Source organism: Symphalangus syndactylus, chromosome 10 (genome assembly GCF_028878055.3).
Source record: "Symphalangus syndactylus isolate Jambi chromosome 10, NHGRI_mSymSyn1-v2.1_pri, whole genome shotgun sequence".
Classification (NCBI taxonomy): Eukaryota; Metazoa; Chordata; class Mammalia; order Primates; family Hylobatidae; genus Symphalangus; species Symphalangus syndactylus.
Genome location: NC_072432.2, coordinates 98,101,508 through 98,125,634, shown reverse-complemented (window position 1 = coordinate 98,125,634; position 24,127 = coordinate 98,101,508). Strand labels below are relative to the sequence as shown.

The 24,127-nt window shown below is 44.6% G+C and overlaps 1 protein-coding gene and 1 long non-coding RNA gene across 3 annotated transcripts in view; one reads left to right on the top strand and one right to left on the bottom strand.

Moving 5' to 3' along the window:
• CLSTN2 (calsyntenin 2) overlaps positions 1-24,127 on the top strand; it is a 641,559-nt gene that overhangs the window by 607,509 nt on the left and 9,923 nt on the right. The window contains exons 9-11 of the mRNA XM_055295244.2: positions 1,458-1,620; positions 14,263-14,429; positions 22,797-22,945. Of these exons, the coding sequence (XP_055151219.2) occupies positions 1,458-1,620; positions 14,263-14,429; positions 22,797-22,945 (479 nt within the window). The remainder of the gene's footprint in view (positions 1-1,457; positions 1,621-14,262; positions 14,430-22,796; positions 22,946-24,127) is intronic.
• Positions 1,564-24,127, bottom strand: part of LOC129491230 (uncharacterized) — a 134,060-nt gene continuing 111,496 nt past the window's right edge. For both annotated transcript variants that reach the window (XR_008660488.2, XR_008660489.2), the window contains one exon: positions 1,564-1,677. This is a non-coding gene — a long non-coding RNA (uncharacterized lncRNA). The remainder of the gene's footprint in view (positions 1,678-24,127) is intronic.

Genomic DNA, 24,127 nt, shown 5'->3' with positions numbered 1-24,127 from the left:
GAATATCCTCAGGATGTGAACCACATTCCAGGTTACCTCTGTTGCTTGGCTATCCTTGATTGCAAACCCCAAGCCCAGAGTGCTCCTACCTCTTTGGGTTGGGTGCTTGCTTCAAATATGTAGTTCTCTACTAGTCTATCAGCCCTGCACTCTGTGTTCAGGTCTGCCTGTGTGCCACCTGTATGTCTTGGGGTCACCCCACCCCAATAACAGGCCTAGCTTGAGATCCCGGCACCCAGCCCAGAGTTTGGTCCAGGGCATCGAGCATGAGGGGAGTGGAAACTGGGTCAGAACCTCTCACTGAGTATAACAGAATTTCACAGAGATCTGCCTGGATCCCTCCTGCTTACCTCCGGAAGTCCCCTAAAATATTCATCAGGCTTTATCAGACTAATGGGCTTCAAAAGGAGCAATTTTCTGAGACATGAGACAGGACAATATAAAAAGAACATTAATGAAAAAAATCTTATTTCAAAATGAAAGGAGAAAGATTATTTAGCATCCCTGTTGGTGTTATCTATTCATGAGAAACAGCACATTTAATCCAGCGTGGAATTGCAGGGAGGGCTTTGATGCCCTCATCTTGGAGTCACCTTCATTCAGAACTCATCTGTCTCCTCTGCCACAGATGGCAGAGTCGACGGAGACAAGAGGATGCAGATGACAGACATTTCAGAGGTGGTCTCCACAGGGTGTGGGGGGATTAGAGGGAGTGTGAAGGAGAGTCCAGCATGACTCCCAAGGCATTTGCTTAGGGATGAGACAGGAGATGACATCGTTCGCTAGTCTTGCCACCTTTCATGCTCCCATCTCCCTTTCTAAGACATGCCCATCTTGGTTTCTATCTTGTCTCATGCTGTATGAGTTCAGTCCCTTGAGGTTAAGAATTGTGACTCTGTTCCAGCCCCTCAGCATCTCTCCCAATCCACTAAGCTGCCTTCTGTAGCCCTGGGCACTTGTGGGTTCCCAGAACAGAGGGTTTGGGGCTTAAACAACTTATGTGGGGATAAAGGGAGATCCTTGGTTCCTGATCAGCCTAGCAATCATCAGAGCCAACTGGCAATTTTGACACAAGATTCCCAGCCCTGAGACCAGGAGTCTTGGGTTTAAAAGGTTGTGAAAGGGTGCCCTGCACTGAGTCCAGGCCAGTAGGACCCACTTGTGGTTCTCCTCTGCCTCCCCAGGTGCACCAAGGTAAGGCTGAAAAATCTCCCCATCATCCACTATCTGCCTGATGATCAGATTCTTGGGTGTTTGTCTTTCCCACAGTTTGCCCCATCATGTTTGATGATGAGCTTCTATAACTTCAGTGTATATCAACTGTTATATTCCTTGAGTGCTTTGCAATAAAAATTGTTGACCCAAAAATGTGTTGTTCTCCTTTCATAGAGTAAAAGCCTGTTTGATGTTTTATTACATATTCAATTTTAAATGTTGCTTCTCTTTCATTTTCTTAGATTTGTGACAAAGAGTGGCACTACTATGTCATCAATGTGGAGTTTCCTGTGGTAACCTTATACATGGATGGAGCAACATATGAACCATACCTGGTGACCAACGACTGGCCCATTCATCCATCTCACATAGCCATGCAACTCACAGTCGGCGCTTGTTGGCAAGGTAATCCTAAGTGAAACCCTCTTCTCTGACCTGTTTGTGAATAGTTCTTGGAAGATACTGGTAGAGAAAAAGGAAAAGCAAGTGGTGTGAGAATAGGCTAGAAAAATTACTACCCCTTACAAAAAAAAAAAATGCAAGACATATAAAAATAAGTATAAATCCACAAACTAAATGTATTGTATAATAACAAGCTTAAGGCCAGATTTTGATTTTAGATCGACATGAGCAGTTTCATGGTTGTCTCTGAGTTGCTAATGTATTTTATTGTTTTGAACTCTTATTCATTTCCAAACTGGGGCTATACAGAGAAAAAAAACTGAGTATAGAATCTTGTGTTCAAACTTCTGGTTGGCTCTGATGAGTGCTAGGCTGATCAGGAACCAAGGATCTCCCTTTATCCCCACACAAATTGTTTAAGCCCCAAACCCTCTGTTCTGGGAACTCACAAATGCCCAGGACTTGCCTGGGGCTGTGGAAGGCAGCTTGTGCACAAGCCACGAGGCCACAGAAAGCCACTCTCAAGGTCAGCTCAGCCCTCAGTGCCTTCCTTGGCATCTAAGGACAGAGGCCCTTTATGCCTTCCCACTTGAAGGTGTCTGCCCCCTCCTCTCTTCCTGTGCTGTTGCCTCTCTCCTAATCCCCAAACCCAGGCTAATCTCCTCCTTGGGATCAGGAAACCCAGCTCTCCAAGCATGCATGTGATCTTTCTGTCTCTCCCTCAGGTCTGCTGGAGTCTTTGTCTCAGCTCCTTTAAGGGCCAGGTATGCTTTGAAGTACCAGTAAGAGAGCAGAAGGAAATGAAAATGCTCCCCAAATAAGCAGATTAGTACTTTGAGATATGACACAACCTTGTGTTGATGGATTCTGTGAAAATTACCAAGATTTGTGACTTTGACTCTTCACCATGAGGGGCTGGGGATAGAGGTGGGCTATAGTATAAGAATATGCCGGCTGTGCGCAGTGGCTCACACCTGTAATCCCAGCACTTTGGGAGGCCAAGGCAGGCAGATCACGAGGTCAGGAGATCGAGACCATCCTGGCTAACACGGTGAAACCCCATCTCTACTAAAAAAATACAAAAAATTAGCCGGGTGTGGTGGGGGGCGCCTGTAGTCCCAGCTACTCAGGAGGCTGAGGCAGGAGAATGGTGTGAACCCAGGAGGCAGAGCTTGCCGTGAGCTGAGATCGGGCCACTGCACTCCAGCCTGGGTGATGGAACGAGACTCTGTCTCAAAAAAAAAAAAAAAAGAATATGCCTTCAGAAGACCAACTGACCCATGAGTGAACTAGGAAAGACACATGCCCCTGTAGGTTGGACAAAGTGAGTTATGGGCAGCTCCATGTAAAAGAAGATGGAAAGGAGTGCATACAATGCAGCCTGGAAGCACTAGAGATTCAAAACCCAGGAAGGAGATAAGGTATAAATGAGGCAAGAGAAAGTGTTTTTGAGCTAAGCCCACCTACTTGATGTCTCACATGTGTCACATGATAGCAAAATGTTTATTATTTCAGTAGAGCTTGGCAATGAGAGTAACTTCAGTTGCAGGCTTCCCAGAATGCCAGGTAGACCGTGTCACCTGGCAAGAGTTCATGAAACTATCTAGTACAGCAGGGCAGTAATTCAGAGGTTGCAGAGGAATCAATAACACTGAACACAACTATGCTAGAGAAATGGCCCCCTGGTGTGTCTTAGTGTCCCAGCTAGACACTCCAATCAGCCTGTGGGTGTTACAGAACATAGCCTGGATAATGCTCCTAAGAGAACACTGCCCTAATCATGTCCCCTTCCACGTTACCATGCTTCTTCTCAAGAGCCCCTCAGAAACCACATTTGAATCCCTGTCACCCCAGTGTGCAATGGAAACCCGCCCCCATGTCTGCAAGGCCAGCTACAGCAACTGCTGCTGAGTTATATGCCTACTGCCCAGAGTGGGGAAGTAGCCCCACAAAATAAAATGTGATTTTATAAGGAACTAAAATCAATAAGAATAAGCTAAGTTGCACTGCAATGACAACAAGCCCCAACTCTCAGTTCCTAAAATAATTCTCACTTCATATTTACTGAAAATCAATGAAGGCTCTTTTCTGCCTTATCCACAGTCAGTAGACAGACCAGCCACATTACATGGCTGGATACGTAGCAAGAAGAAAAGAAAACATGGCAAATGTGCACAAACTCTTAAAGCTTCCACCTACAAGTGATGCCAATAATTTTTATTCATATTTTATTGGCCAAAGCAAGTCAGAAGGCCACATCTAACTACATCAGGGCAAGAAACTGAAATCTACACCATATCTAGAAGAAAAATGGAAAATATTGTATTAACATTGATGAACACCACAGTTTGTCTACCAGGCCAATAGATATTTGTTTGGCTGTCTTTCCCATGTAGAAAACACTCCCTTCCTTCCTTAAATGGGACATGCCCACATTCTCACTTCTTCCTGGTTCCAGGCTCAATGTCCAAGCTTTCCGAGTGATTTCTAGTGATCTCCTCATCAGGGTGAGATGCACAGAGGCCTATAGCAGGCCACGATGTAGCTGCACTTGATGTGGAGACCTATATACTAATAGGACAAATTACTTTCCACCAGTGCAACCACCATGCCCTCCCCGCCAACACACACACATTCATGCATCTGCATATGTGCTCATGCACACATACCATACAACAGTAGAATGAGGCAGACCAACCAGAAAACTCTTTCACTAAGAGGGAGAAATACAGCAGTCTAGCTGTATTTCTACCTTTACAGAAAGGTAAATGAAGCTGGAAAATAGTCAGAAGACAGGTATGTGGAAAGTGGGGCTTGAGATGTAGATAGGAACCTGATCATGCAGTGTTTTGGGCCATGAGAAGATTTGAGTATTTTCTCTAGAGAAATGACAACCCACTGGTGAATATTCAGCAAACGAAAAATTCTTAAGATCTTTAAAATTGGGCTTTATAGAATGTCTAACAGTTCACTAGGAAGGTAATAGAATGTCTAACAGTTCACTAGGAAGGTAAGGGAGGCAACACCATATGCCATGGCAGGGAAGTTTGGCGTCTGTGTACTCAGGGTTCCTTATCACTGGAACGTACGTGAACCAGAAGGAGTGGAATCTGGGAAAAGGAGATGAGACCAAACCCTGGCACACCACACTGCTTTGTTAAATACCTTGGATTCCCACAAATATTCACATCCTCCTTGAAGCCAATTTTTGTCTTGGATGAAAATATCAAAAGATCTTTCAATAAGACATGATGCTGTGAAATTAATGGCCTATGATGCAGCCCTTATCTCTGCATGTTTCTAAACCTTCTGAAGTCCACTTACATACATAGTATAATCTCTGTGTGAACCTCTAATTGCCTTTGGGCTTGCAGTTGTGGGGAGTGTTTCAGGTGCTTTTGAGGTTGGCAAGGGAACTAGCTCCCATTTGTGAAATTTCCAATGAGGCTTTAACAATGGGAGTAGAAAATGGTTTAATAGCAGCTGCTTGTTGGGATCTCCTGGGAACTGGCTCTAGCACTGTGGCTGGACAGTGTTCTGCAGCCCTAATTAGACAACTAGTCCTATTAGCCAATTTGAAAGCCAAAATAAACACTGAAACTGCATTTCCATTGGTATTTATTCTAGCAATTTAAAAAAAAAAATGAGACTTCATTTACACTTAAGAAATGTTACCAGAAAGGCCTAGAGCATGTGGCATCTCTCAATTGTAGGGAAAGGCTTATGCAGTCGGGATGAACCTAGCATCACAAAAGAGGTCCCCTTCCTCTGCGTAGCTGTGGCTAATGCACACCCCCTTGCTATGATTTCTGTGTCCAGGATGACACAGTACTCTCAGGATAGAGTCAGACCCTCTCCCATGGCTGAGCTCATCCAGTGCTGAGTCAGATGCTCCTGGCTTTAGACAAATACCAGGTTCCTTATTTCTCTATGGGTCGCAAGGGAAAAGATCGTTTAAAAGACTAAATTAATTTGTCCTTTTTCTTAGATTTCCTACTTATCCCATTTCTAAGAATAAAAATTCAAGTTCTACTCATAAACAATAAAAATCATATACTCACATTTGCCTCAATACTGGACCTCTAAACTGGGCCTGATCGCCCAGGTACTATAAGCCAGCTGTGCAAGGGAGTGAGTCAGGTAGGCTGCTGGTTGTGCCAGACCAGTGCCTTAAGGGGCCCTGGGGTTTCCAGGAAATGCTGCAGCACATGGAGGTCCAGGGTATCTCTCCCCATGCCATGACCAGAGCAACTCTGTTTTACCTATTTTGTGTTAGCCGTTAATGAAATGGTTAAGCATGTTTGAAGAACTACAGTTCTAGGCACTTTCTCAAAAAGCTGCCACCCTGCTCCTTGCCTGATTGTCATCTATTCTTGGTGATCTCATCTCAGGGTAGGCTACCTGTGACTCCACTCTAGTGATTGCCTCAGCCCGTCTCTGCCAGGGGACTCTCCTCCAGTGTCGTGGGCTGTGAACTTCCTAGAGTGTCCAGCCTTGCCTACTCCTACTATGACACCTCCCTCTCTAGTCTTAGATAAGGAAGCCTTTCTACCCTGGATCCTGGTCTTGCTGAATCCTACCCTCTACTTAACAAATAAGGCAGCAGGATGTAGAGAAGCTGTTTCTAAATATTAAAGCCTTTACATAGACAGATGCAGAATCCTCATTGTGGCTTTTGGGAGAAGCCAAAGCAAAGAATAGGAATGGTCAAAAAGGGATAAGAAGGCAGAAATAACCCCTGAGAGTCGTAGTAAGCAGTAATGTATGATTTGTAGGTATAGGGAAATTGGAGCCTCATGTGGTCCTGAGATCATGTGGTTGCACATTTTCAGGTCATTTTTTTTCTGCCAGACAATAGCATTAGTACAGAGGCTCGGAGTGCATGCCTTCATTTAATAAGCTTGGTCTAATTTAGTACAAACTTCTCTTAATAAAGTCTGTGTTGAAATTATCCTGAGTCCCTAGGGTGTCTGCAGCTGGAAGAAAGAGGCACATGCTAGCGTAGTCTGCCTTACATTCAGGTCGTGTTTTCCAAGGAGCTCTTCATGAAGCTCCAGTCCTACAGGATACCCTTTCACAAAGAAGCCAAGGTCAAGTTGGGGAAACAGGATAAGCCATTCCCAAACCACCATATTTGAGAGTCACAGTGCATGTTCACTTATTAAAGGCTCTCAAAAGCACTCCAGTAAAGCAATCTGTTTGACTTTGATTCAGGTTCCTCAATCTTATGCAGCCATAGAACTCACTCTGCGAAACATCTTATTGGAGTTATTAAGGCAGTTCTTCCCTATTAGGTCAAGAGTTTGCAGGGGGCAAGGGCTAGCTGCTCTGAGAGATCCTCTCCTCTGCCTTCCTCAACTTCAGGATCTATAGAAGGTTGATAATTAATGTTTGTTAAATTATATCCTACTCTTGAGGCTATTTTGACAAAGGTATGTGGCTCATGTTCTGGCACACACAGAGGTAACTAAAAAGATGTCTCTTAACATTGTCTATATTAAAAATCCAGAAAAGATTGTTTTAGGTTCTGGAGTCAATTTGAAATGGGATACATTTGGTTTGAAGATGATCCAGATTAAAATCAAGTTTAAAGTTCAGTGAATCATGTCTGGAAACACAGTATCACTTCACTATAATTTTAACTTTGTATCATATTTTGAAGAGGTTATTAATTAGAATATTTGATGAGGGTCTGAAAGCAAAAACAGTATCATCTCTGAGAGACTCAGTGGGAGAGGGGAAGAGACCCTAAAAGAGAGACAGAAAACTCACCTGATGCATCCCATCCTGGGGTTCCTTGGCACCTTGCTCTCTATCACTGACTGCCGAGTCTGAGCTGTACACAGCCAGCACAGTGCTAAGCATCTTACGTGTGTTCTCATTTAGTCCTCACGATCTGATGCATAGGCATAAGCATGACCCCCATTTTGCCAACGAGGAAACTGTGATTCAGAGGTGATAAGTACCTTGCTGGGAGTCATGTAGAGCTGGACTTGAATGCAGGTCTATGCCACCAAAGCCCTCACCCCTACGTATGCTGCTGGACCACCTCAGCCAAGTAAGGAAGGCCAGAGGATTCTGGATATACTCAAACTCCCTTAGCATTTTTCACACAGATTGGACAGAGTCAATGTGAGGACTAAAGATAACCACACGCCCATCAGACATCATGTTTAGAAGGGGAGGGGTGAATTTGGAGTCAGTAGAGAATTCCAGAACCTTCCTGCTGCTGTTTATTTGCTCTAGGTGTTTGAAGTCAGCATCTTCCTTTCTCAGGCCCTTAATTCCTTCACATGAAGAACAAAACAACATTCTGGATAATAGATGAAATCTGTTCCAACTCCATGAATTTAGGTTCTCAACCCCAGAGAGCTGACATTTGTAGTCATCGCTAAGTTGTATGTTTCGTTCACTGTAATGCTATATAAATATGTGTTGGAAAGCCTGCAGAGGCAGATTCATAAAAATGAAAGGGTTGAGAAAGCCTGCTGGGAGTGTGCCATGGCCAGCCATGATGACAGGTCATCTGTCCCCACAAGCCACCTGCAGCCTACAGCTGTGTGAGCATCCCCTGGGATTGTGTGGACCGAGTTTTAAAGCTGCACTTATAGGGGTCTAGTACACACTTCACTTAGTCTTTGCATTCCACAGGTATCTACATCACTGAAATGAGGAAATGAGAGAAAGCAAGATTTCAGATGGTCTCGTTATTTGCATTGCTTAAAATTGACACCCAAGCATCCATGAAATTGTGTTCATCAAGGGTCATCCCCAGGAACCAGCCATACACAGAGCAGCATTCAACCCCAGCAAGAAGATACATGGCCCCCAGTCCTTTCCATGAGTTTCTCAGACTAAATAGCCATGGAATGGCAACTGGAAAGACCAGCAGCATCCTGAACACACTTTGCACAAGAAGAGACTTAGCATGTTCACACTACATAGATGCGTGCATATTTTTACCTCCAAATAGAAGAGAGTGGACATACTGGCTCAAAAGCTGTATTTATCGTGCATGAGCCCCACCTCTCAAATGAAAGGAATCTAGGGGAATGAGCGTGTAGTTCTTCATTCCTGATGCAAACTCCGACTCAGAATAAGACAGGCTACATTAAATTGTGTTTGCTAAACACAACTATTTTTTAAGACAACCATGTATTCAGGCAACCTTGACACCAGTTTCTGGGAGTTGCTGCTGAAGCCATTCTGTGTCCACAGAGCCCATTATAACTGAACATTTTCCTCCAGCATTGAGTCAGTCCCAACCCATCCCCCTCCAAGAAATTCCCCCTTGAACCTTCCCAGCCACATCTCATCATCTGACATGTAGGCCAAAGGCTTGGGAGCAAGCAACACCTGAGTCTGAATCTTGGCTTCACTCTTTCTGGTTATGTGGCTTTGGTCAAGTTATCTAACTTTGAAAACCTCATCTATAGAAGTTTTAAGTGTGGCAGATAAGAATCTCAATACACAAATTTAAAAACTGTCTTTTTCACATCCAGCCTTATTTCAGTTCAAGTCCCCAGTCCATCTGAGTGGGGGAGATTTAACTGCTGCTTATTTACAATTCTTCAATTTATGTAGGGTGCTGGCTGATTGCAGGGAGATTTGTAAAGTGCTAGAGTTTTCAGCAGAGCCTCCAGGAATTTTTCCATGCATTGTGGAAATTGTGCCCACCTGTTCTGATTCTCAGTCACTAATGGTCTGTCAGAACTGGCAGCTGTGTTGGGATTACCTTACTTAGGGGCACACAAATATTTCTGCTGCTTCTCATGCTTTCTCTGTAGGAACATCCGTGGTCCATCTGCCTAGATGTACCAGGCCAGCATTCCTTGTTGGCATCACACACCCCTGCCAGGGCTCAGTCCAGGAAGCAGGCTTCAGATGTCTCTGCTCTGCACCTCGGATGTCTTCTCCCCTTCCCTGCCACAGTCACACCCACCCCCATGTCTGGAGTGTTCTTTATGACTCTGGGAGGAGGCCAGATTCTCTTATTCTGTTTTTCCCCCAAAGGTTGATCTATACCCAGACCTCCTCCACCCTCCTCGTGGTTTAGGCTTCTGGAAACCACACCAGGCAGAGACTCAGCTCCAGGCCCCTTCCACTCTTCTTTCTGCCGTGACCCTCCCTGCGACAATGAGCTCAAAGCCAGGGTGTATTTAGATGAAAGGTAAGGTAGAAGAAACAACTAGGGAAATATTAAAAGAACAGAAGCTAAGACTTCAAAAATACTGTCCCTCCACTTAAGGATTAAGTAAAATAGCGTGTGAAAGAACTTGTCATGTTTCAAGGGCCTAACAAATGATGGTTGTTTTTTTCCCTCTTACCTGTTGGACACATTGCCTATATCAATTGTTTGGAAATGAATCATATCCTGCCTTAGAACATCTATCATACTGGCAATTTACTCATATTTTTATTTTGTTTTCAGTGTCTATATGTTATTCTCTCAAATCAATGTAAGCTCCTGAAGACCATGGTTCACATCTTAACTGAATCTAACAGAAGGCTAGTCATACAGAAAATGCTTTAAAAATGGGTGCAGATCTAGCATCAGGAATCCAAAATCATGTTTGCAAACATTTAAGGAAGATTCTTTATGGAAAAAATCAGGTTATTTTAAGATGATTCATAAGCATGTTTATGTCTAATTGTTAACCAACAGAGGAATCACGTGGCCTATGCAGACACCCTAGATATTCAAAGGAAAGATTTTTCAATATATTATTTTTTTAAAATCCTGCGTCATAACCACCCAAGTGCAAATATATTTCAAATTTTATACTGGCCTCCTGTTGAAAAATGCTCATTGAATCAATTTCCTGGAGCCTTGTCACTGATAAATAGAGTGCAGCACACATCTGATATTCTTGAGTCAAAAATATAGAACATGAGTGTATTTTGCTGAGAGAAGATGGCTTATAGGAAACTGTCTTAGCATTCAAGACAGTCACAAAGTTTGGCCTTTGAGGCTAAAGCTGCTGAGTTAGCAGTTGAAGAGGGTTAGAGGATAGATCCTAATGGGCTTTCTCTCAGTATCATTCTACTCCTGCTTGCCTGGCACCACCAGGAAACCTCAGCTGGTCCTGTGCATGGATGCATGTACTCACACTATAGGAACACACACTTTACCACTTCCTACCGGTGTGGCTTTTGGTCACCTACTTTCCCTCTCTAAGCCTAAATTTGTTCATCTATAACTATAGAATGAGTATCTACCTCCCAGCAGTTTTATGAAGATTCCATGAGATGATGTACGCTGAGGATGTCACATGGTGTTGGGTACATATTGTATGCCCAGTAAATGATAGTAGTTGTTGGATTTGCCACTCCACGGAGGAGGAAGCTGAGAGGAGATGACCAACTGGATGCCCTGGAGAGGGGCAGCTCCACCATTCACACACAGGCTCACACCCTCCGCCTGCAGATCAACAGAGATGCCCCTTTGCTGGGACAGGAACATTCTAATGACTTGAAGGAGCACTTTATGCATGGGGACACTGAGGATTTAAATCAGAAGGCCCCAGTTAGCTTTCCCATAGCCATGGGCCATCTCAACTAATTCCTCAAAGCCAAATCTGTTTAGAGCTTTTTGTAAACTGAGCACCTCAAAAGAAACTTATCCTTTATTTCCAAAGTGAAGATGCTTGGGGTGGTAAGTAACAACACTGTGGGTCAAAATGGCTCAAACCAGAAAGATGGATGAGTGGCACCCCTGGCTGAGAACATCCCAAGGCAGGGCAGAGAGCAGGGCAGCTCAGGCTCTGCTCTTCCCTGCTGGGGCTCTCCTGCCACTGCCCTTCTCCATGCAGGGCCTTGGTCATCACCAGTCTGCTGGCAAGATAGCTGCAACAGCCAGCCTCCCATCTTCCCAGAACTACGTCCAGGAAAGAGAGCAAGAGTTTGTTCCAGAAACTTTCAGAAGAGGAAAAATCAAAGCTTTTTATACAGAGGTTGACAACCAACTTATTTTGTGATACTGGCCTCAATTTGTTCTCATGATGCTTCCTGGATCAATTTCTGTGGCTTATTGAATGCCAGGTGATGGCTTCATCCTGGGTCCCAGGTCCACCCCTCAATCAATCACAGGTGCAATAGGGATGGAATAATCTAATTAGCATGAACTAAAGAGAGTCTGTCCCTGGAGCTACAGTCAATACCCTAAACTTTATGGCTGCTTTTGCAAGAAGGAAGGAGTGAGATGGATATTGGAAAGACAACCACAGTGCCCACCACTCTGCTGATATTCAAATCAACATCTCCTTCAATTCAAGCAAACAATTACAAAACATCTATGTGCCAGGCACGGTGCAGGATGCCAGAAAATTGCAAGATGCCCAGTGTTGCTGACAGGAATAAATGAGCTGACTTATGCAAAATGCCTGCTGCAGCACTCAGCCCCTAACACTTGCTCAGTATTATCTTCATTAAAATGAATAATGCATGAGTGATCCCTGCCATCCAGGAGAGAAAGACTCAAACTAATAAATTATAACTGTGCACAGAGTGACAAGAGTAAACCTGAGGGTGGCACAAAGGATAGAGATCACAGGAGGAGTGTGCAAGAGGCCCAACCCCACAAGAAGCTATAGCCCAGTGGTTCTTTACCTTGACTTCACATTCGATTCACCTGAGAAGCTTTTAAAACTCCCCATACCAATTAAGTCAGAATCCCTGGGGATGTGACCCAGCATCAGGAATCAGTTTGTCTTTTTAAGGATCTCCAAATGATTAAAATGTGTAGCCAAGGCTAAGAACCACCATATTTTAGGCTACCGAGGACACAAACACCCACATGCAAACCATTAGCTAATAATGCCAGGTGGTGAAGGGTAGGTTAAAAATGAACGTTCTAAGGCTCAGGGTGGGGTAGGGCTCCAGGCAGGGAGAGGGTATGCAGGGGAGGGGTCCCAGGAGAGGGAGACACATGGTGGGCAGAGGGGGATCATGGAGGGTTTCCATGAGCACCAGGAAACAGGAGGCTTAAGGGGCCTTGAAGAACTCTGAGATTTGCCCAATCTAAGCTATTTAGGGGTGGTGTCTCAGTATACAGAGGAATGGGTTTAAGCAAAGGCATATGGAAAGACATGGAAGGTATATGGATCTAGATTCAAACAGGAGAAAGAAACTATAATTTCAACAGAAAAACCTTTTTAAAAATTATAAATGTGGGGATTGGAGTAACACAGGATTAGTGGGTGAGAACTCTAAAGAGAACTCTAAAGAACATAGGAATAGAATATATAAGGACCATCCACTACCCTCAGGGCTGAGGTAGAGCACCCCAGAAAAAGCCAGCCCACCCCCAAGCTGAGGTCTAGATTTTGTTGGCACAGCGTGGCTTGAAGAATAGCAGAGAAGTTGCAGTGGTGTCATTTGTTGGAAATCTGGCCTCTAGGGAGCCAGAGAAGACTTTCCCAGAAGGTGTCCCACTGGAGCACACTGTTAGCAACTGCTGGCAGCAAAGAGGGCTGGCCAGGTGTTGCAAGAGCCAGGCATTGGGGAAGCTGAAGGAGCCACTAAGACAGCCCAGAAGAACCTGGAGGCAAAACCCAGAAGTGTGCCCTAGGAGCAAACAGAGGCCCAGAGAGCTTATGAAACCTTCCCAGGACACTAGCAAAGCTGGAATTCAACCAAGGCCCGTCTTTTCTATGCGTTGTTCTTCTTCTCTGAACAAACAGTAGTACAAGATCCAGGCTGGGAAGGTTGCTCAGAGATGATGGAAGGAGCCTGTGCTCAGTAAAGTCAGTGAGGAAGGTCTCCTAGGGGAGGCGAGGCTTCAAATGGACCTCAGAGATCCGATTTGGAAAACCAGGGAGAAAAAAGGAGGGAGCAGATTCCAAGCTGGCATGGCAACACAAGCACTTGGAACACTTGCACGTGGGTAAAAGTGGACCTGAGCTCCCATAGGACTCAGCACAGCCAGGAGAGAGTATGATAGCAAAAGAAAGCAGGCAATGAGAGGAAAGCCAAAGGGAGAACCACAGGCATCAGGGAAGTCCTTTTATGTAAAAGGCCTTGAATTTAAGCACGGGTGGAATCAACACATTGTGAGAAAGCCAGAGCTCATAAATGCAGCATTTCTGGAATTCCTCAGTCGCATGCCAAGCTCTCAGTGGAATGTAGGGAAGCAAATGCCAGCTTTGAGGTCAGACAGACCAGAACTAGAGCTGCAGTGTTTAGCTGTATATGTCCTGGGGCAAGTACCTTAACGTTTTTGAGTCTCAGGGCTCTGCACCTGCCAGGTGAAAACAATGCCACCACATCATTGCAGGCTTGTTCAGATGAAGTCCCTGACAGAGAAACTGGCACAAGGCAGGCCTGAAGTTTAATCAATGACACCTCCTCCCTATTTTCACCCACGAGAGCCCTCCAGTCTCCTAAGACAGTGTGCCCTTGAAAATAACCTTTAAAATTCAGAAATGCCAGGATTCCTAAATCTGATGCAGCCAGGGAATGCTAGGGTATTAGCAGCATATAACTTCTTACTGAGATTCTGGCTACTGTGTTCATCACTCAGAAGGAAAAGCTCAGGTTCAGGGAACACACAGTCAAGGTGTCTTTGGCTGCATGGCCAAGTGGTGCCTTGAGGTACTGTCTCCTACCCAGTCTTCACAGAGCAAATGACGGTGTTTGTTTTTTCAGGAGGAGAAGTCACCAAACCACGGTTTGCTCAGTTCTTTCATGGAAGCCTGGCCAGTCTCACCATCCGCCCTGGCAAAATGGAAAGCCAGAAGGTGATCTCCTGCCTGCAGGCCTGCAAGGAAGGGCTGGATATTAATTCCTTGGAAAGCCTTGGCCAAGGAATAAAGGTAAGGCAGGAGCTGGCATCACTCCCAATAAGACAGTGATTCAGGATGCCCAGCCTGCACAGCGCCAGCACATGCCGGGAAATGGAGCTTCCTGGAACGTTACACAGAAATGGCTCCATGGCAAAGGTGCAGCCACGAGATGGGGGTGCCGGGGGGAGATTAGTAACCATGACTTCCACAGTGGGCTTCTGCTGCCATCTTCTGAAACTCCTAGATCAAGCCCTTGTGTATAATCAGTCCATTACCCAAAAGCAGGAACATGTTCAATATCCACCTGGAGGAAGTTGTTGTATTTCATTTGTTTGTGCGTTAGTTGGCTGCTCTGTTGTTTATTTGGCTAAAGGAACTGAAGGATGCAAGGATGAACTTCAAAAGCATAAAAAGTAAACAAAAACTTAGGACCTTGTGAAATACAAATTAAAAAGGAAAGGGAAAACCTGGGTGGGGTAGAATTAGAAAGCAGGTATGGAGGTCATTCTGTCTTACATTGTCACTTCAAGGCACAAGAAACATGGGCTGCGCATGGTGGCTTGTGGCTCACGCCTGTAGTCCCAACACTTTGGGAGGCTGAGGCAGGTGGATCACAAGGTCAGTAGTTCGAGACCAGCCTGACCAACATGGTGAAACCCCGTCTCTACTAAAAATACAAAAATTAGCCACACATGGTGGCGTGCACCTGTAATCCCAGCTACTCAGGAGGCTGAGGCAGGAGAATCACTTGAACCCAGGAAGCGGAAGTTGCGGTGAGCTAAGATCGCACCACTGCACTCCAGCCTGGGCAACAGAGCAAGACTCCATCTTAAAAAAAAAAAGAGGAAGAGGAAGAAGAAGAAGAAGAAGAAGAAACATGAACAGTTCATGATTTGTATTGTTTATGCAAAATAGAAATATTCAAGTGATCTCAGAGAAGCAAAGCTTCTTCTAACTGAAGCTGCTTCTCTCATTCGCTCATTTGAGAGAAGCTCCTCCCGAAGAGGGCAGGGAGGGATGTGACTGACTATAGCCTCAGCAAGCACCCCAACAGCCAGGGTCACTTTCTAACCTCACCTGGACTTACAGAGCGAGCACATGTTGGCGCCGGCCCACGAGGTCCTGAATAAAGAGCAGAGCCAATATCATTGTAGCCCCCACAAAATCATAGTGGACCGCAGTGTGAAAACAGTCCCTCGGCCTCCTCTGGAAGTTGGAACAGACCAGCCTGTGCCTCCTGGAGCAAAGGACAGCCCCATGAAGCCCCAGCAGCTATGAGGGTTTCTGTCCTTGGCCATTTCCCCAGAGAATGTGACAAAAGCAGAGGTTTCTCAGCTGGCCTAACATCCTTGATCCAGTACTGCCCATGGGCAGCTCTGTCCTGCCCTGGGCCTGCCTCTCCTGGACAGGCAGTCACCACTCCAGTAGAAATTTCTAGATCAGTAGCCTACTGCTAGTCAAGCTCTGCTGCTGGGTACCCTTGGAAAAGCTGGTGGTCTGAGAGTATTCTTTAAATTGCAGCCACTTCCATAATCATTCCATGGACATGCTAGTATTCTGTTATAGGCTGGTTTCTGAGATATGAAAAGAAATGTTCTGAGGAACTCAGTGACCCAAGGAGACATCTGTAATCCAGTTGATGACTACCACAATAATTATGAACACTAACATTTCCTGAGGGTCTCCCAAGCGCCAGACACTGTTTGTTCTAAACGTTTTATGGGTATTGATTCCCAGAACACTCTCATGACAAAGGTACCATAAATGTTCCCATTTTGTACATGAGGAACAAAAGACTGAAGGAGATGGGAACTTGTGTAAGATCCCAGAGTTAGTGATGAGTAGATTCACTCCCACTTCAGAGATCCAGAACCTTGGAGATTGGCAGTCAGGGAAGCCTCCTTGGATGAGGAGACGAGGCCTGAGTAGAATGTTTAAGAATAGGTAGGAACCAGCTAGTAAAAAGGCAGTAGTGGAGAGGGGATGGGAAAGAGGGAAGTCATTCCAGGCAGATCCAAAAGTGTGAGTGATGAGAGAGGGCTGAGGAATAGCACAGTGTTCACTAGAACTTCAACAAAGCCAGTGTTGAGTCCCAAACTGCAGGAGGAAAAAGGTGGAAGGTGCCAGCGAGGTAGGCAGAGGCCATATCAGAGGCCACCTATTAACCATGTTTAGGTGTTTACGTTTTTTCTTTTGTCAACAATGGGAAGCCACTGAAGGCTCAGGCAAAGAAGCATGATCTCAGCATATGTGGGGTTTAGGATGCTCACTCTGGAGACTGGGTCAGCACGGGGAAGATGGGAGGAGTACAAAAGTCATGGCAAGGCAAGATTGACTTTCCAGAGCAATGTTTAGCATGGATTAGATACACACACACAGTTGCTCTCAATAGCTAATCACTTGTCATTGGGGCAATCTCAAAAGACCATCCATATTGGAAAGGCCAGTCTTGACGTACTGTTTGTGTTGCTTCCTTAGAGTTTTGTTAACCCAGTGATGCAAAAATCTATCCTCCTAATGTCTTCTCTTTTCTGATTCTAAATTTACTCTTTGCATCTGCATAGATCTTCTCTGCTCTGAACCGTTCCAGGCAGACATAGTTTCAGGGTACTAGGCACCATACAGCAAAAACACAAATATGCTGGGCTCAAAAGTCATGCCTTTTAAAAATTATAAATTTAAGAACCATAGCGATTTCTACAGACTTGTCATAACCTATAAAAAGAGGAGGTGCTAAAATAAGTGGCACGAAAAACTGTGGGGACTGAAGAGACTAATCTGACTTTTCAGGATGTTCCCTTTTGATAAGCAAGCCACTGCAAATGATCCTCTTCCATTCCTAGGGCATGGCTGGGAAGAACTAGAGCACCGTGTGAGAAGTTAATAAGACGCCCAATTTATTGGGCACCCACTTGGGGCTATTTTATGTTCGTTATCCCTATCCCTCACAATAAATTAAATACTATGACCCCATTCCAAAACTAAGGGGACTGGGGCTCAGGGATTTGTCCAAAATCAGTTCATGTTCTTTCCTCCATACCAGCAACTCAGATTAGAAGACATTCTTGAAAATCATTAAAACAAATTTATTTCCTTTCCTCCATCCCTTTACTCCTCATGCCATTTCCGAATAATGACTATTATTTTATTTGCCGGTTCCTGCCCTCCTCCCACCTCGCCGGCTGGTTGAGAGAATTGAGGCCCTTTTGTGATTAAGGAAATTCTCTATCTGCTCACAGGGACCAGCCCATGTTTCTTGCTTTACTTGTCTTCTTCTGAATCATGCATATTTATGAATATTTCTCCAGCATGTCTGGAGTCCTAAAATGGTTTAGTGGCTGCTGTATTGTATCCATACAAGATACTGTGGAATCACCACATTCCTGAGTAATACCCTGTTCTGATTTTCATAGCACAGACCCTGCCAATTTGTCATCTCCATCATGTGGAAGAATGGGAAAGAACAAGAACTTTAGAACTAGACACTCCTAGGTTCAAATCACTGCAGGAGGAAAAAGGTGGAAGGTGCCAGAGAGGTAGGCAGGGGCCATATCAGAGGCCACCTATTAACCATGTTTAGGTGTTTAAGTTTTTTTCTGTCAACTGATTATTAGCTGGGTGACCTTGGGCAAGACACGTTAATCCTTTAGGCCCAAATCTCTTGTGTATAAAATAAGTTGATATTATTTATCTTGTAGCGATGTAAGAATTTAATTATACATCTAAATTATATATTATGTATAATTAAATATATAGATTCTATATATTTAAATATATATTATATATTTTAGTATATATATAATATATATCCTAGTAAACCTAATAGGCTCTCAACAAATCATAGCTCACTTTTGTGACAGAAGAACTTCTAAAGTGGCAAATCTTCATCTGGCCCCACTCAGAGAAATGGTTCAGCTGAATCTGTAAGTCAAAAATCAGAGTCCAAATTTACTTAATATGGACCATGGGTAGGCGGGTGTCATAGGGAGCAGCAGGGTCCCTGTTGAGTCATAGCCAGCCTTCTCTCAAGGAACAGGCCAGGGCTTTGAGCAGGGACTTCCCTGATGGTCCAGCCTGCTGGGGGGCTGGAGATGCCAGTCGAACCTCTGAGAGAAGTCTCTAATAAGAAGACCATTCTGCAAGGGCTATCTGTCTAGCACCTTCTTCGCTCAACGAAAGGCTATGGTCACAGCACAGATACCCAAGGGCGAGTGAGCAATGCCACCCTTTGCTGGGTCCCCTAGCATGCCACCATCTCCTGCCCTGGTAGAGATGCAAGTACAAACAGGTCTCTTGTTTAATCAGACACCCACTCAGAGAGCTGGGAATATCGTAGTTTAAAAAAAAGAAGAACACCCAAAACCTGCTCTGGAGGTTTTATTGACCCTGCAAGAACTATGCTGATGGCTAGGCCAGTGCCCACCTTCATGCTCTGTGACAGACCTCCCAGTGCTGTGGCACAGACCAAGGTATTAACTGGAGATCCAACACACTCTCCTGGTCTCTCTCCAGGTGGCTGCAGAGGGATTGTGCCCTCTGCTGATTGCCATAGGATACTGCTTATCCGTCCCTCTAGAAGAACCTCTTGATTTTCCTAGGCAGCCCTCATGTGAGGCTCAGAGACCAGCCTCCACTGCAGACCTATCATCTACCTCATGCTTTTCATGTGCTAGACCCTGCAGTGATGCTGAGGAAAAGTCAGTAGCCCCTGCCCTTGAGGTGCTCACAATCTGCTGGAGGATGCAGACAGACAGACAGATAGCAACAGCACAAGACTCTGCTATAGGAGGATGGTGCAGGGGATGAGGCTGGAGAAGAGGGGCAGAAAAACCTTTTAAAACATAGATGGTGTTTGTAGAACAAGGACCTTGGGTCTTCTCAAATCTGAAACTGATGACTTGCGAATACCTCAGAACTAATCATGACTCACTAGCGTGAGGCAGCTCCAGAAATAAGCACTCTAAGCTGGTGAGGCCTTCCAGGCAAGAGAGATGCCAACTCAGAAGCTGACTGTGGCATCAACCATGCATATGCCTGGGGGCTCCAAGATCTAGCACCAGAGAGTGGTGCTCTTGGCCTGATGTCATGGCTCAGAGAGACACCGCTCCTCAGGACTTGGAAGGACAGAAGAGAATTGTGTCACAAGGACACAGGAACAGTGAAGGCTGGGGCACAAAGAGTTAGTGCTGGCATAATTACAATAGTAAGAATGATCATCCAAGCTATCATACATTTAATATCTTGTAAGTGCTAGACACTTTATATATATTGTCTCATTTAAGACCCACACAGGTAGATATTAATTTCCCCATTATTTAAATGAGGAAATGAAGTCTAAGAGGGGAAAGGAAATACTCCAAAGTTGTATTTTGTACTAGAACTGGAATATTACAGTCCACAAATCACGTTCCCAAACAGGCTAAGCTGTTACAGTAACACATGATCCCCAAAACTCAAGCTTCACTGGCTTATCATGACAAGTTTAGTTTTCTCTTATACTCAGTTAGGGAGGTGGGGTGGGGTGGGGTGGGGTTTCTGCATAGAATGCTGCAAGCTACTGAAGTGGAGGAAAAAAAGAGGCTCGAGCATCTTACAGGATGTTTCACTGCCTCAGCTCAGAATTGCCACACCTCCCTTCCTCTCCTGCCCATTGGCCAGAGGTAGTCATGTGACTCTGGCCACCTGTAGTACAAGGTAGCTGAGAAGTGTAGCCTCTGCAATGCCCAGGAAGGAAAGGAGAACAGAGTTTGGTGAGTAATGATAATGACTCCCACAGAGCTTCATTAAAAAGACAAGTGAAAGAAAAAAGTCCTTTTGGGGAGTGACAGGAGATGATAGTAAAATGTAGGCTGGAGACCCTTCATTCATTCGTCTAACAGGGGCTTTCAGAACACTAAGGCTAAGTTCTGGGATTCAGGGATAAGAGACAGAGTCCCTGTGCTCAGGGGCTACTGGCCACTGTACTATAATAGTAGTGTTACCATTTTGTAAGTGCTATAGAAGAAAGGCACCAAAGCCCAGTGGGGACCAAAATGAGAGAAGCTGGGAGGACTTATGAGTAGGTAACAATGAAACACACATGTGATGGTTGAAGGTGACAAAGATTGAGCTATCAGTTGGCTAGGGGACACCATGCAAGGGATTTAGGTGGTTCAGTGTCAACAATAGTGCTCATGCGACATCCAACTCCTGTTTCAGTCCAGACACAGAACAGAACACACTTATAATGACATTCAAGTCAGATCAGGGAAAAGTTAATATACATTTTTCCTTAAACCTATGAAAAGATATACTCAGATCCTCATACTAAGAAAAATACAAATTTAAACTACACTAAGATGGCATTTGTCATTTATCAGATTGGCAAAAATCCTGACATCTGATGGCATACTGTATTGTTGAGGAATTGAGAGAAGCTGCATTCATACCCTGGTCGAAGGTGTATGTATTGATATAATCTCTAGCAATGGAGAAGTTGGCAACATTTATCCAAGTTAAAAGTGCATATACTCTTTGACCTAGCAATTTCACTTGTAGTGATGTATCCTACAGATGTGTTTGCACAAGATTATTCCTTCTGACATTGTCAGTAAAAGATTACAAATAACCCAAATGTCCATATTAGGAAAATGGTTTTAAAGATTGCAGTTTATCTATACAATGGAATACTATACATCTACTAAAAAAGAATAAGGAAGCTTGTCATGTACTGACACAGAAAGAGCTCCAAGATATGAGCCAAGTGAAAAATAGAGTGCGATACATTATGTAATGAGATACTTTTGATATAAGAAAGAAAAAAATGGAAATCTATATTCACTGATTATATATTTATAAGAATACTTGAGTATAACTGTCAGGATAAGCTAAGTTATGCTACAGTAACAAATTATTTAATATCTAAGTGGCTTATACAACAAAATTTTATTTATTGCTCATGCTTCATGTCCATTATAGATTGGCTGCAGCTCTGATCCATACCTCCCTCACTGTGAGATGCAAGCCAATGGACTAGCCCCTAAAGGAATGTTGCCAGTTTCATGGCAGAGAGAAAGGGATGTGGCAGACCATGAACTGGTTATTAAATCTTCCATAGGGTATGAATCAAACAATATTTCTGCCCACATTTAGTTGACCAAGCAAGTAACATCACCACTGCTGAGTGCACAGGGCAAAAACGTATATCCTGCAGGGAAGGGTACCATAAGTCATATGATCAAGCCTATTAACAATAGGGAAAACACGTATAAGTCTCCCACGGGAGGGGAAGCAACTAATTGTGAACAATAATGCAATTTACCACTAAGAAACTAACATAATAATGAGTACTTGTGGGATGGGACTGTGGAAACTGGGTGGATGGGAGATAGAAATAAGATAGCTACTTTTCACTTAGCACACGTGTACCTTTGAACCATGTGAATATATTATCTATTCAAAAGGGTAAATACTTTTAAGTTAGGTAGCTACTTAAAGAAAAGATCCATGTCTCCCTTTCCTGTGCCATGAGCATTCGATATATAATCTGAATTCACAGATATGTTTCTGATATTTTATTGATAGCATTTCCTAATAATTCTTGCTCAAATGAGTGTCAAAGTCAACAATTCAGGGCAGTACAAAGGCAGTTTTCCCTGCCTCATTCCAAGAAGAGTAACTGCTGTGGGGACATGGAGAGGGCAAGAATCTATGTCCAGCTTGAGTACCCAAGTGACTCAGTGGGGAAAATCGCCACTACATGGCCTTTGGCAAGTGTGGGATAACAGGGACTTGGGATGAAATGGATAGATAACAAACCCAGGGCTGCTGGCAGATGTGTAAGCAGCAGGTGAGTACAACTCATGGGAAACCAGAGTTTAGCACTTGAAAAGCAAGACGAAAAATTAGATCTGAGAGAGAAAGAAAGCCATTAACTGAAAAATGAGCCTGAAGGTTGGAAGCTAAGAAGATAGGGCGTGGGTCAGAAAATGGAGTGCAAGATGAATTTGGGGAGCAGTTCAAGGCCAAAGACAAAGACAGCAAAAGGAGTGAACACGCAAGTTCTGAGTGGTCCAGACCACCCGGCTAGCACAGAACATGGACCACTGTTCGCCAAGGGCTGGGCTGTGAGAGCACCGTGGCTGGGTTTTCAGTATTCAATCCTGTGGCTCAGACCTATATTACCAGGAATAGTCCCTGGAAAGATCTCATAGGAGAGGGCTGCAAAGCCCACCAGAGAGTAGGAGGAACTGCTTGAGAGTTTAAACACTATCATTTGTACACACAACTGCATCACTGGCAGATGCTCTAGAGGTGTTTATGGTGACCTTTGGTGCCCTGTATGGACAGGAAGTGCTTCCATAAAACCATGTACATCGCTGACCATTCTCTTCCATGATGCTCACTTTTGTCTTCCAGTATCACTTCAACCCCTCGCAGTCCATCCTGGTGATGGAAGGTGATGACATTGGGAACATTAACCGTGCTCTCCAGAAAGTCTCCTACATCAACTCCAGGCAGTTCCCGACAGCGGGTGTGCGGCGCCTCAAAGTCTCCTCCAAAGTCCAGTGAGTGGACACTGGTCAGCCTGGGGCCAACTGAGGCAGCAGGGTTGGTCCCTTGGGAATGTTCCCTTACAAAACAGGATTTGCCATTCTTCAGCTGTCCTCAACTTCTGCTATTCCTCTGAGGATGCCTCAATGGATCTGTGTTCTTGTTTTCTTCCTAAGCAAGATGTTCTGTTGTTTTACCATCTTGAATCCACCTTTCTCTATTTTATCCTGTATCTTATCTAATGCCTAGAAGGTACTGCTTTCTATAAATTCTCAGAGAGCTGGGAATTTGAAGTGATCTGGATGTACGTTTGAAGTGTTCTGATTTAAGGGCATAGTGCGTGGTACATAGGAAGTGCTTGACAAATGTTTATTAAATTGAATTAAGTTAACCAACCCAGCTATGTAGAGTTCCTAAATCCCATAGGTATGCCAGAAAAACAGAAGGCGTGGTTCTTGTTTCCAGGGATCGGAGTTAAATTAGAGGATTACTGAAGCCTTTGGATAACTCACTCACTGGCCTATCAAATCACTTCTCAGCCACAGTGGCTACCTTGGAGGGCTGCTAGGAGGGGGATCCCAGGAAAATTCCTGGAAGGTAGAAGTGCAGTCATGCTGCACCTAGAGTCGGGAGAAGGACTCAGAAAGAGAGGAACAAGGGTGGGAAAGATGGGTTTACTGACTGCCACATTGTTGGAGCCTGGGACAGGCAGTAGAAAAAAAACTCGCAGATGGTAGTTACATTCAATAGTTCTAGAACAATGGAGGGGTGCTCCACCCTTACAGGCTTAGGGGTAGGAAACAAACAGGTACCTCCAGGTCATTGCCACATTAGAGTGAAGATGAGAAAATAACTGGCCTGCGTCCCACTAAGACCAGGCTTCTGCAAACTGAAGAAAGGTCAGGAGTGCTGTGGGGTTGGCCTGGCACAAGCAGGAGAAAACTGGGAAGAGGAGGAGGTCACCACAGCTCCCACATTTCACCCACCCATAGAAGAGGATGGAGTAGCTCAGCATGGAATCCACCCAGACTACCGTCTCCTCGAGAACTTTCCCAAGGCATGTAAGGTGACGGCTGTCACCAGCGGAACCCCACCCAGCACTCCCAGAGCATCTGTCTGGCTCTGAGGTCCCCCGTTTTAACCTACATCTAGATGACCAGGGGAGAGGGCTAATGACATAATGCCCCCATGAGGTC